Source organism: Prunus dulcis, chromosome 7, assembly GCF_902201215.1.
Source record: "Prunus dulcis chromosome 7, ALMONDv2, whole genome shotgun sequence".
NCBI lineage: Eukaryota > Viridiplantae > Streptophyta > Magnoliopsida > Rosales > Rosaceae > Prunus > Prunus dulcis.
In genome coordinates this window covers 16580500-16593582 of record NC_047656.1, presented here as the reverse complement: position 1 = coordinate 16593582, position 13083 = coordinate 16580500, and the positions used below count along the sequence as shown (strand labels likewise).

The following is a 13083-nucleotide window of genomic DNA, read 5'->3' as shown; positions in this document are numbered from 1 at the left end:
AAGCATGAAGCGTTGACAATCCTGGTAAATGCTAAAACTAGCGACACACAATCTATCAACCAATTGTTCCAACATGCACAAGGCAAGTCAAACACTAGCCCCATTGTAAAGTCCAACCTTTTTTATGATCACATCACATAAAAACAAGATGCAACAATGAGTCATGGGTAAGAGAAGACCAATCAATATTTGATCCAACCAAGGGAACCATTCAAATGCAGAAAGCAAACTCAATGAAAGACACCATATGATAAAAAGCAAACTGAAAATAATTGAACATAAGAAGGATCATTAAGTACAGAACGATATGGGAATCAGTCAGGTAGAAGAATCCCTGAAACTTAATCCCTTTTAGGGTCTTTTTGTTTTTCCTAATCTAAATCCTAAAACAAGGTAGAGAGCTATTTATCCATGAGAGACAAAGAGCAGCGAAAATCAGAAATGTAGGTCAATCAACATCTTCTAAGCAATCCTACACAATATTGCTTCTTCTCCTCCACACTTCCTGTTACCCCTTCAATCTACTCATCATCATCTTCCTCCTATAACACAACACATTCATATAATTAACTCACATAATTACAATTAAGAAACAAAGAATACTTAATTAACTTAATTAGCTGAGTCACAACTGACCTCTCCGCTCTCGTCCTCGTCTTCATCATCATCATTCACTTCAGACTTGGACTTGTCAGACTCTTCCTCATCAGCTCCATTTGGGCCCTCAGCCTATTTCACCCAAATTAAGCCACAATTATTCTCACAAAATCCTCATCATAATTGAACTATAAAATAGAAACCACAATGACTGTAAAACAAGCACTCACTAATCTCTTGTTGTAGGCCTGAATGTTCTTGTTGTATTCAACCTTCCTCTTCTCTGCCTTGGCTACATAGGGAGCCTTTTCCTGTAAAATTAATTTGTACACAAACGAAAACGATCAATAAACTTCAACAGAATAAACAAAAGACTACGCAATTAACAAATCAGTGACCATAAACTTGTAACCAAACACTCACAGCTTCTGACAACGACTTCCATTTATCACCTCCAGCTTTTCCAACCTGTTTGATTTCAATACAAAATCAAAATTAATTCATGTAAAATTATATTCTTATCAATTTATGACAAAATCATGGTGAAGCGAAAAGTATACGAGTAGATCTGAGAAATTGAGATGAACTTACAGCGGCAACCGATTTGTTGTTTGGATGCTCTTTCTTGTACTTCTCTCTGAAGTCCTCCCTATATATAACACAAATAAAAGTGAAGAAAAAAAATCAGGAAATTAAGATTAAGAACAAGTAAAACAAAGAAAAAGTCAGATCTCAAACTTAAGCCAAGAGAGAGAAAAAGAGTTGACCGTACATGAAAACAAAGAAAGCACTAGCAGGCCTCTTAGGCTTGTTTGGATCCTTTCCAGCTTTCTTCGCTGGCTTCTTGCTTGCTCCAGCACTCTTACTCTTCAACCTGAAAATTTCAATCACAAGCAAAATTTCAAAATCCATAAGCACAACAGAAATCAAAGTGGCCAAACAGTAGCAGATCTCCGATCTAACCAATACAATCGCAGCGTATATACAACGAGATAAGCAGAAACTCACTTCGTATCGGTTCGTTTGGGAGCAGCTGCTCTGGCTTTACCCATGGCGAACGAACCTGCAGAGAAAAAGCCGAAACTCGGTGAGAATCGTTCCGGAACGATGAAAAACGAAGCGACTCGGACCGAGTCAGTGCCGCAAGGGGACCGAGTTTACCTTTGGTGGAAGGCTAGGGTTTTCGAAGATAAGACGAAGACGCAGAGAGAAAGAGAGAATGCGCTTTGTTTGGTGCGGTGCGTGTGTGAAATTTGCGAGAGGAGTGAGAGGGATAAGAAGAGGGGCCTCGTGCAGCCTAAAAAAAAATAAGAAGGGGCAAAATTGAATTTCGACTAACGAAAAAAAATTGAAGTTTGGGTTTAGGCGGGATTTCAAAAATGTTTTGCCGCGTCAGCTATCCGTGCGCCCTCTCTCCATTTGCTGTTGGCCTTTCGCTTTGTGTTTCCTTGTGTGTTTCTTCGCAAGCTTGGAGGACACGTGGACGTTCGGGCGCATGTGGCAGCGGTGGCACGTGCGGGGTTATTTGTGAAATGACGAATTTGGGGTTTGATATTTTGGCCCTTGAGGACTTATGGTCTGGTGGTTGAGACTGATCGAATCGCTAGAATAAAACGTGTTGTACGCAACAGCTGTATTAGTGCGGGATATTATTGTGTTGGGGGCAAATAGGTAAAACTCTTGGCCTGATATTTCAACTCCTTAGATATTTCTGATTGGATTTGACCAAAAAGAAAAGTTGAGATATTTCAAAATGGGCTGTTGAGAAATGGACCCTCGTCAAATAAGGGCCACGCCCAATCGCAGGGAGCTGTGGACTTGGGCTTTGAATCCGATCGAGTTGCAGAGAAGCAACTGAAGTAAAACCCAGAGCAAGAGATAATGAAATTCTGAAATGGCTTTAGATTGAAATGCAAAAAGAGATTACTACACAGCGGCTACTAAATCCCGTGGATGGTTTAGAAGCCGTTGGTAGTACAGACCAATCAAAGTAGCTGGTAAATATCACGGAAAGAGACATGGTAGAGGGAGTACAAACCCTATAGCATCACTCAAACTCTATCTATCAAATTCTCCACAATTATTTCTAGTACCATTTTATTTTATTTTTGGAGAGATTTATAGTACCACTTTAAAGCAAATTCTCTGGTAAATTCCTGTATCTCTAAATTTGATGCCTTAATTGAGTTCATTATCTATATGTGGATCGACAAAAGATAAACGTCTATGTCAATCGACAGAAGATAAACATCTATTTCGATCGACAAAGGAGAAACAAAACTTGTGACCCCTTTCAATGTGAAACAAACAAACACATAACATAATTCACCAGCGAACGCAGGGTCACCAATGTCTCCCAACTCGTAGCAGCTTCCTCATCCCCTACTACCACAACTGGGATAAAATACAGACGTAGTGAGGGAAGAAACTAGAAGAACGATTGTGCCAAACATTGTTTTTACTATTGCATCATCCCCTTATTCTCACCTCTCTACTCTCATGTAACTTATTAAAAGAGGAGTTCAACGGGACAATACAACAGAGCTAGGGAAGTATTTCTCATCAAAATGAGAATCATTTGTAATGTTGCAGAGTTGACAATCAAGCTGTGCAAAATACTGACAGGATGTTCAACAGAGAAACCACAAATGAATCCTACTGGTTCCAGCTTGAAAAAGTCAAAAGAGACCATTAGATTCAAGTCAAGCCATCATCATCACCATCGCATAAAACAAGATAGAGCAATGAAGAGAATGATACAAAATCCAAAGCTCAAAAGCAGACAAAATTCCCACTCCCAAGTCATTGGGAGGCAATATATGTTTGTCAACTCTATCAACCACAACGAATACTAGACAAACATGGGGCTCAGCCACCACCAAACAAAAATATGGAAAAAGCAATTTATAGAAGGAGCATTATAACGCAAAATAGAAAGCATTTGGACATAAAAAGGATCATTAATTAAGTACAGATGATATGGGAAATCAGGTTTACAAGACCCCCTGAAACTTAATCCCTTGGTTTTTTGCCTTTCTCTTTTTCCTTCCCTATCCTAAAAATGTAGCTATTTTATCATGAGACACAGCTAAAGTTCAGAAAATGCAGGTCATTCAATATCTTCTAAGCAATCCTACACCAATTGCTTCTCCTTCCAGCGTTCCTTCTCTACTCGTCATCATCTTCATCCTAAGATAAAACCCAAATAGAAAATTAATCCCACCAATCAAAATAATAATCAAATATCAAAATGAACAGAGAAAGCTTGATTATCAGAATAATGAGAGGGAGGGCAAACCTCTGCACTCTCATCATCTTCTTCTTCTTCGTTATTCACCTCAGACTTGGACTTATCAGATTCTTCCTCCTCTGCTCCATTGCCTCCCTCAGCCTATTTCAAATGAAGCACCAATTCTCAACAAATTGCTCAAATTATAAAAACTCAATTGCCAGAAATTGAAGAGAAGAGCACTCACAATACTCTTGTTGTAGGCCTGCATGGTCTTGTTATATTCAGTCTTCCTCTTCTCTGCCTTGGCTACATAGGGAGCTTTCTCCTGAATAATTTTTTAAATTAAGGAGCCAATCAAAAACAGTCGCAGAATATTCAAATAATTAACAAAACAATCAGGAAAAACAAAATGATTGGCCAAAACACTCACAGCATCTGACAATGATTTCCATTTGTCACCACCAGCCTTACCGACCTGTTCCAATAAAGTGACAAAAAAATGGATATAAATAAAAATTACATTGTCAATTCAATAGAAAATTCGGTCTGGATGAAATCAAACCCGTAGATCTAAAAGAATGAAATTCACTTACAGCAGCGACAGATTTGTTGTTAGGATGTTCCTTCTTGTACTTCTCCCTGAAATCCTCCCTATAGATAATTCAAAACAAGACGACAATTCAGAGAAATAAAATCACAAAAATGGAAAATAAACGAGACGACCGATCTAAAAACGACGATTAGAGAGAAAAGCGTTGACCGTACATGAAAACGAAGAAGGCGCTCGCAGGTCTCTTTGGCTTGTTTGGATCCTTTCCAGCCTTCTTCGATGTCCTCTTACTCGCTCCAGCACTTTTGGTCTTTAACCTAGCAAATTCAACAAACAACAAAATTGAGCACATAAGCGCAAAAATAAGAGCGAAATTGACGTGCGAAATTGAGATCTCTGATCGAATCGCTGAAATCGCAGAATATTCATTCACAAGAAAACGAAAATCGAAACTCACTTGGTCTCGGTTCTTTTAGGAGCAGCAGCTCTGGATTTCCCCATTTTCAGGCGAACCTGCAGAGAAAACAGCAGAAAACGATGAGAATCGTTCGAGAACGGCGAGGGCCGAGGTGACTCGGTCCGAGTCGGTGCGGAAAGCGTACGAGTTTACCTTCGGGCAGGGGGGCTAGGGCTTGAGAAGAAGATAAGGCGAAGACGCAGAGAGAAAGCGAGGAGAATAGAGTATTAAGATATATGATGCCTTTGGCTTTGGGGGGCTTTGCTTTGTTTGGTGCGGTGCGTGTGTAAATTTTGGCACAGGTGTGTGTGAAGAGATAATAAGGGGTAGGGGCTAGTGGCGGAAAAATAAAAATAAAAAGGCGGAAATTAAATTTCGTTTCACGGAAAAATTGAAGTCTGGGTTTAGGCGGGATTTTGAAAAATGATTTGCCACCTCAGCGATCCTTGTGCTGTCGATTCATTGGTTGGGATTCGTTTTGCTGTGTTTCTTTGTGTTTCTTTGTGGTAATAGGGAGACACATGGACGCTTTGGCTCATGCGTTACGGGTGGCGAGCGCTAGAAGTGACAAATATAGGCTTTGATTTATAATCATATGGCGTTTTTGGAATGGTATGGCGTTTTTGGAATGGTAGTTGATGGAATCGCATGCAACAGCATTGTGTGAGGGGCAAATCAGTAAATTGGCTTCTGGATTATTACTTGTCCGGCACATTTGGGCTTAATTTCAAATTGGGCGTGTTGATTGGACCCATTCCGTTGGGCCTGGGTCAAGAAAGAAATCCAGATGAATGATGCATCTTTTGGGGTGGGTTGTGTGTGCCCAACAGTGTGTCTTGTGCTTGACATGTTGCCTCTTGCTGCAAGAGACTCCACAACCCAAGCCTAAATTCACATATGCTGACTCAAACAAGTTGGAACAAAAGTTGATAGCGTAATGGTACAGGGCAAATGTCGGCCGAGAACAATGGTATTGTGAACATTGAGAAGTTTAATTGGGCACAGTGGTATGGTATGAGCTACTATAATATTTCATCTCTTACTCTAGAATTTCACGGTTGTTAGGTGTTTATGTTAAAAGTAATTAGTAACGTATTGGACAAATTACTTGTACGAGATTCAACATAGATTTCCATGTAGTGATTTATTTATAGGAAATCCGGTGTAACTCCAAAATCGAAAACAAAAGTTGGATGCAATATGTATTTGTTGTTGTTTATACAAATCCTTTCACTTTTGTACTACGTATGATTACATTCTTTTTTTTTAAATTTATTTATATTTACATATTATTTTTTTCATTTTTAAATTACGTTGTTATTCCCATCATGCCTCTAAAAATTAAATAAGGTTAGAAATTTATTTTTGTCATAATAATTAGCTATTATATTTTTGAAATTTATATATATAAAGCAAAAGACAAAGAATTGTGAAACATTCGAAATACAAGAAAATACCTTTGGTTAATTCAAACATTAATAATTGAAATTATTAATTAAATGAGGATAATATGGTAAATTCATATTTTTTTATATTTAAAAAAATTAAAATTAAAAACAAAATCAGATAATATGTCCTACTTTTATGGAACATAACTACTTATATTTTCTTAATTCTAAAAATTTTATTAAAAAAAAGAAAAAAAAGAAGAAAACCAATTGGCACATGCGTGAGCATATACCAAGGGGCTAGTAATTAAATAAGGTAACAAATCACGTCTCCTATAATTTTTGAAATAGCTATTATATTTCAGTCATGCTCCTATATGAACGTTGGCTTTCTTTCTATTGTGGCTTTGTATTATTGCACTATGACAACCTGTACACAAGGTATATAAATATTCTTTTACTCTTTGCCACAGCTTTTGTTATTCACTGATTTTGTTTGTTTGTTTTCTTCTTTGAAAATACAATTCCTCACAAATATACTCTCATTTTTTTACGTTTGATTTTGTTTAGCTCACTTTTTTTCTTCATATTTTTGTTGCGGTAAAGCTAACTCCCACCTAATATCTTTAATTAAGATGCAATTAACCATTAACGCATGTGGGTTTTGTGTCTCCCCTCCCCTCCCCCCCCCCCCCCCCCCCAACCCTTCTTTCTCTCAATTCCTCGGTTTCTTGATAGTTAATTATCTTCTAGTTTTTCCTATTTTTCCCATGTTTTTGCTGTGATTTTTTACGATTATTGGTTGTATCAGTCAAATCCACACATTTTATTTAAAATCTACATTTTTATCAAGTATAGTAGAGTATACTACTTATGTGTTAGGTACATTATGTTATATTTACCTAGTATTTAGGTACATTATCTTATATTTACCTAGTATTTAGGTACATTATGTAATATTTATCTAATAATTAGGTATATTATATCATATTTACCTAGTAGTCAGGTAATATTTGTTGAGAAGATATCATCAATAATTCTTCTATTTTAATTGTTTTATATGAACTTCTTTTATGTCATGGCGGCAATAGAAGGATTCTAAATTTAAAATATGAAATCTATTTAGAAGGAAAGAATCGATACACTGTTCTTTCCTTATTTACCTCAAAGGGTAAAATTGGCACATGAAAAAAATTAATAAAAGTCAATGGACCCAAATCTACAGCAAAAAAGGTGTGGACTAAACCCAATGACAGCTAGGAATTTTGAACTTAGATCAAAGAACCCTATTTGTTTAATAAGCTTAATTAAACTTAATCTTCTAGTGTTTTTAAAATTTCAATGTTGTCATCATTCAATCCAAAAGAATTAGTTATTTTAGTTGATAAATTGGTCACAAGCAAAAGATAAACTTAAGTAACTAATAAACCAATTATAATGCACAAATTCATACGAGAATACACATCAACACACAAACTTACAACCACCTTTAAACTATTGTAACTATAGACTACAAACTTGCACACAAAAGGAAATACACAAGTTGCTCTCCCACCTTGTCGTCACCAAGTAGGAAACAAAAAGCAGGAACTCCAAATCTGCAAAATGGAGACACGCAAAGCAAACAAAAGCAGCCACACAAATCCAGGAAAAACTACAGAGCAATACAAGCCAAGCCATCCAAAAGCTAATAAAAACCCAAGGGAGGGGAGAGGCATGGACCAAGGTTGGAAGGGAAGGGAGGCCACCGACTAGTCTCAATCAATGTGACGTCTACTTTTTAAACATAATCACAAACAAGTGGGTAAGTTTATATAGGAATATGGAATTGTTCTCCCTCTGAACAACAAGAAATTGAACATAACTTAACAAAAAGAAGGCATAGCCGACGACAATTAAACCCGATCTGGCAAGTTGTGGAGAATCACCTAAGACTGCATATGTGCCTGAAGTGAATGCAATCATCATTGCAACTACAGACGCTGTAGTAGTGGTATATATAATAGGACGCCAAAACCTTTTGGATCCCTCTTTTCCCTCATGGAGTGTCAATATCAAAAGGTGCATAAGGACAGAAAAAGTGGACAAATACAAGGCTAGCGTATTGAAAATTTATGGAGTGTCAATACAAGCCGAGAACAATCATCATGAGCAGATGAGATGTGTGCATCTTGCTTGGTTGGATCTCCGAAGGACCGGCCAAAATTTATTGATCGAAATGAATTAAAAATGGTAAGCAAGCGATATGGCCCTTTATAATTTGTAGTTGACTAAAAGGGAAAGCATTTGATATTCCGCATACCAACCACACCGAACCGATTATTCCATTTGATTTTATTAAGTCAATAATTCTTTGAGTTCACAATTTTTTCGACCCAGTCCAAACTGAAAAATATGATTAAAAGAGTGAGTTATAATGCTAAGCAAGCTTGCATTTCTCAACTTGTAGTTGACTATAACGCTGAGTCGTCCCATTTGCCAATCCAAAATTGATTTGCAAGAGGTTCTGTTTTCTGCTTACTACAACGCATCTTTGTTAGCCTATGAGTTAGGATATATATACATAAATCAGATCAAGCAAGCATATTATCATTGAAAAATTAGTGTACACCATTTTTATTTAGAAAATGTAGATTAAATACTAATATGGACACTTCGTTTCGTTTAACAAAACAGTAGTGGAAACCGCTAATATATAATATCATGAGCAACTTACTCTTAAATATATTCAATTCCATCTCCTTGAACCATTAACAAAAAAAAAATACTTAGTTTCAACAATTATAAGCATGCCGCTTCTGTTCATCTAGTTATGAGTGGTTTTCTTTTGATTGAATTATAAATGCAATACTAGAATTTTATTTTATTTTATTTTATTTTTAAAGATGTGTGCTGAAAAGGAATAACAAAGTCGTTTAAGAAACATAATATATATATATATATATAATTAGTTTACATCATTGTCTTCGTCACCTTTCTTTTCCTGGAATGAAAAGGTAATAAAAGGAATTCCCCAAGCTATGAAGACTAACTTGGTTATTTTTCCAAAATAAAAAATTTGCACGAGCATTAAAAAATTTAGGCTTTCATTCTATGGCGTTTCTGGAATGGTAGTAGTTTACGGACATTATTGTTTTAGGGGTAAATTAGTAAATTTATATCGTGGATACTAAGTTCTAACCTCAGATTTGGACCATGCTCAAGCAAATATCTGCCGCTAAATTGCCCGTTTGGACTTGGGTGAGAACAACAAAACCTTAAATGTACTTCTTATTAACTCTACAACTATCACCAGAGGAAGAACATCCAAGACAATGCTGAGAAACTACAATGGCCTCACTTGAACTGACCATATATAGCATAATGAATAGTTTCATATCAGGATAGAGTTCAAACAACGACGGCAATCATGTGCTTGGAATCAACCAAAAAAATTAAGCAGAGGTATGAGGTATGAGGTATGAGGTAGGGGGGCAGAAGAAAGAAAATTTCATTTTCCATTTAGAAAGAAAATATTTTGTGCTTCAAATGACAAACAATTGAACAGATGAACAATTCATTCAGCTCGCAAATGCAGAGACGATATTTTATGTTATTTTACTAATTCCTAAACAGCTAGTAAAAGAAAGTAGATTTCCATTTAGTGATTTAGAACACTAATTTTAAATTTCAGTGTTTTCATAAATTCAATCCAAAAGAATTAGCTATTTTAGTTGATAAATTGGTCACAAGCAATTGAAATAAAATGATAAACTTAAGTAAGTAACAAACCAATTCTAATGCATGAACTCATGCGATAATATTCAGCTTATACAGTACACATCAAGGCACAAACTTACAACCACCTTTAAACTCTCGTAACTATAGACTACAAATTTACACCCAACTCAAAAAGAGTTGATACACACAAAAGGAAATACATAAGTTGCTCTCACACCTTGTCGTCACCAAGTAGAAAACAAAAGGCAGGAACTCCAAATCTGCAAAATGAAGACACGCAAAGCAAACAAAAGCAGCCACACAAATCCAGGAAAAACTACCAAGCAATACAAGCCATCCAAAAGCTAATAAAAGCCCAAGGGAGAGGGAGAGGCATGGACGAAGGTTGGAAGGGAAGGGAGGCCACTGACTAGTCCCAATATCTTAAACGAGCGGGTAAGTTTATGTATATATTTATATATATTTTCCCAGAAAGCGGGTAAGTTTATATAGATATATGGAATAGTTCTCCCTCTCAACTTCAAAAATTAGAACATAAAGAAAGAAAACTAATACATAGGCAACGATAACTAAACCCGAGTGAGCAAGTGCTGGAGAATCACCTAAGACTGCATATGTGCATGAAATGAATGCACCCATCATTGCAAGTACAGAGGTTATAGTGGTATATATAGTAGAACGCCAAAATACTTTGTACCTCTCTTTTCCCTCTGGGAGTATCAATAAGACAAGGTGCACAAGGACGGAATAAGTGGACAAACACAAGGCTAGCATATTGACTAGATAAAAAATTTGGAAAGCTGCATTTTTTGATAGAACTGCATAACCCGGAGTTGTTACTTTAATCGGTGCCGGGGCCGGGACCATAACATTTTGCTTTGATACTTTACTCATGGCATTTCCCCCTGATGCATCACTTTGGTAATAACCACCAGGCATGGTGACACCTGCTGTGAATGTAACAGTTGCTACGAGTGTAGCCACTATCAGATGGGATTCTCTTATATTTTTATCCAATTCAGTGTCTTCACCACATTTGTTTTCCTTTAATTTATGGCCATCATGATCATTTTCGCTTAGAATTCGATGGCCTGATACTGCACCATTCCTTTTCAAAGCATGCTCGATAAATATCTGCAACACAGACCAAAGAGATAGTGGTGCAATTTTTCAGTTGTGTCTCTGACACAAATCATAACCTAACTAATAACTGCGGGCGAGAGATTATTAATTTAACCTAACCATAACTAGTACTTTAATAAAAAAGTCTACGCGATGATACTTAATTGAAAAGCAATACTCAAAGCCTTGAAGACTAAATTGGATAAATTACTGCTCATCGTTCCGACATGTACTGATACACAAGCAAGTTTAATGAAATATCATACCTTAAATTTAAAATTAATATTAGTTTTAATGACGTCGAGAGCGTTCATGTTTTCTTTATTGAATGCCATCTTATCAACCCTAGCATCACCAATGAAAGGAATCCGGGTGTGGAGAGGAGCATTAAGTAGATGGAGGGGTGTGTTGCCGTCAACATCCTTGGCATTTAAGAGGACGTTGCTAAGCCATGTATCCATCATAACAATATCTATAATTCGAGATTGACTCTTCTCCAAGGCATAATGAAGAGCATTTCGACGTCTTTGGTCGACCACTTCGCAACAATCAGGACAACAAGAAATAAGTTGTTTCATTACATTAGCATGGCCTTTGGCGGCTGCAATGTGAAGAGCGGTCTTCTTATCAGCTTCGTCACCCATGTAGGCACTGTGTTTATCAGCTTCTAGTAGTTGTGTAACAATTGAAGCACTACCATAGAATGCAGCGTAGTGAAGTGGGGTCCACCCTTTCTTGTCTGCCACTATCGCCAAAGCTTTTTCCTTATTTAGTATTTCTGTGGTCATTTCTAAAATATACAAAAATAATAATTAACTGGTGCAAAACTAAAAACTGTATATAATCTTTTTTATATATCCATGCTTTGCTTGGAAAGTGAACAGAACAGGAGAAATAATTAATTATGTAAGAATATTATATATACCTACCTTCATCACCGTAAATTACTGCAGCATGCAAAGCGGTTCTTCCATTGGGGCCTTGGTAAGTTGGATGCTTGCAAGTGCCAAGTATTTCGGAGAACAAAGCTTTGTATTTCCTCTCGGCAGCCAAATAAAGTGGAGTCTCCCCAGCAACATTTGGAGGGTAGGAAAAGTCGGGGTATTCTCTGATCAATATCTCCACCACACCAAGGTGCTTAAACCGCACTGCCTCGTGCAAGGCTGTGTCCTTCTCCTTACTAGGTGTCCTTATAAAAATTTTCCAGCAGGCTGCTTCTTCTTCTGATGACGATGAGAAGGCGAAGGCGGCAGCCCCATGCTCGAGGTCTTCACAACGACGAGCTTTTGCAGTTTGGATGAGAAGTTCAACTATTTCAGCAAGCCCATGTTTGGCCGCCATGTGCAAGGCAGTCTCACCGCTCTCGTTCTGCTGCCATAGCAGTGTCGGACAGATCTGAAGGATATCCTCCACAAAGCTGGTTGGCTTGATCGGCGCTTCTTCTTTAGGTTTGACGAGCTTTGGGGTGCTTGCATTAGCTATATAAACATGGAGGACTGTGTTACGGGTTGGAGTCAATATTTGGTTAAGATGCTGTGGATCGTGTCCCCTGAGGACATCAATTTTGCCTTCTTTTGCAGCGTTAAAAACATCTAGATCCATGCCCATTAAAATTGGGACGTCTGTTGCAGCAGCTTCATCAGTTTTGATGTTTATTGCAGCAGCTTCCTGGTCAACGACTTCGACCGATGCTGACGGAGTCTGATCAGTCCAAGTGGTGCGATCCATGTGGTTCTTTTTGGTTGTGCGTAAGATAAAGTACTGATCAGCTTCCACTTTTTGAGTGGATGTTGGGAAAAGTTAATGACGAGGTCAGATGAATGAATGAATGGATGAAAATTGGTTTTACTAGTTGAGATTGAATTTGAGAGAGTGAAGAAGAGTGACCAAGGAGAGGGAAAACGGGTAAACTTATATAGATGGAAAGAAAAGAGAGAACAGGAAGAAGGAAGAAGAGTAGCGGAGAGAGAGAATATTAAAATAAAGAAAAAGATCAGAATGTGTTTTCCAAGCATGT

General features: G+C 37.3%; 3 protein-coding genes across 4 annotated transcripts; all 3 read right to left on the bottom strand.

Moving 5' to 3' along the window:
- Window positions 1–230: 230 nt before the first annotated feature.
- On the bottom strand, window positions 231–2046 carry LOC117634742 (high mobility group B protein 2-like). The gene is made up of 8 exons (XM_034368950.1): window positions 1759–2046; window positions 1606–1660; window positions 1370–1471; window positions 1189–1246; window positions 1021–1065; window positions 828–908; window positions 637–729; window positions 231–542 (listed from the first exon to the last, which is right to left on the bottom strand). Exons 2-8 carry the CDS (start codon window positions 1647–1649, stop codon window positions 522–524), a joined length of 444 nt encoding a protein of 147 aa, XP_034224841.1. The 5' UTR covers window positions 1650–1660; window positions 1759–2046; the 3' UTR covers window positions 231–521.
- Window positions 2047–3488: 1442 nt separating this feature from the next.
- Window positions 3489–5135, bottom strand: LOC117636062 (HMG1/2-like protein). 2 transcript variants are annotated; one of them, XM_034370500.1, is made up of 8 exons: window positions 4990–5135; window positions 4837–4892; window positions 4595–4696; window positions 4423–4480; window positions 4260–4304; window positions 4074–4154; window positions 3935–3988; window positions 3489–3786 (listed from the first exon to the last, which is right to left on the bottom strand). In XM_034370500.1, the coding sequence occupies exons 2-8, from the start codon at window positions 4878–4880 to the stop codon at window positions 3766–3768; spliced, it is 405 nt and encodes a 134-aa protein (XP_034226391.1). In that variant the 5' UTR covers window positions 4881–4892; window positions 4990–5135; the 3' UTR covers window positions 3489–3765. The 2 variants fall into 2 exon arrangements, with proteins under 2 accessions (XP_034226391.1, XP_034226390.1); XM_034370499.1 differs by having other exon boundaries at window positions 3896–3988; window positions 4990–5132.
- A 5020-nt stretch (window positions 5136–10155) lies between these two features.
- Window positions 10156–12684, bottom strand: LOC117635481 (receptor-interacting serine/threonine-protein kinase 4-like). Its single transcript, XM_034369793.1, has 4 exons — window positions 11996–12684; window positions 11333–11856; window positions 10642–11078; window positions 10156–10204 (listed from the first exon to the last, which is right to left on the bottom strand). Exons 1-4 carry the CDS (start codon window positions 12672–12674, stop codon window positions 10156–10158), a joined length of 1689 nt encoding a protein of 562 aa, XP_034225684.1. The 5' UTR covers window positions 12675–12684.
- Window positions 12685–13083: the final 399 nt, after the last annotated feature.

Coding starts and splice junctions, on each gene's coding strand:
- LOC117634742 (XM_034368950.1), bottom strand. CDS start 1,649: ATGGGTAAAGCCAGAGCAGCTGCTCCCAAACGAACCGATACGAA. Junction 1,247..1,369: donor AGTGCTTTCTTTGTTTTCAT/GTACGGTCAACT, acceptor TGTTATATATAG/GGAGGACTTCAGAGAGAAGT. Junction 730..827: donor AGGCCTACAACAAGAGATTA/GTGAGTGCTTGT, acceptor TGGGTGAAATAG/GCTGAGGGCCCAAATGGAGC.
- LOC117636062 (XM_034370499.1), bottom strand. CDS start 4,880: ATGGGGAAATCCAGAGCTGCTGCTCCTAAAAGAACCGAGACCAA. Junction 4,155..4,259: donor GGAAATCATTGTCAGATGCT/GTGAGTGTTTTG, acceptor AAAATTATTCAG/GAGAAAGCTCCCTATGTAGC. Junction 3,787..3,895: donor AAGATGATGAGAGTGCAGAG/GTTTGCCCTCCC, acceptor GTTTTATCTTAG/GATGAAGATGATGACGAGTA.
- LOC117635481 (XM_034369793.1), bottom strand. CDS start 12,674: ATGGGCATGGATCTAGATGTTTTTAACGCTGCAAAAGAAGGCAAAATT. Junction 11,857..11,995: donor AGTAATTTACGGTGATGAAG/GTAGGTATATAT, acceptor TGTATATTTTAG/AAATGACCACAGAAATACTA. Junction 10,205..10,641: donor CTCCCAGAGGGAAAAGAGAG/GTACAAAGTATT, acceptor TTCATTTTGCAG/ATTTGGAGTTCCTGCCTTTT.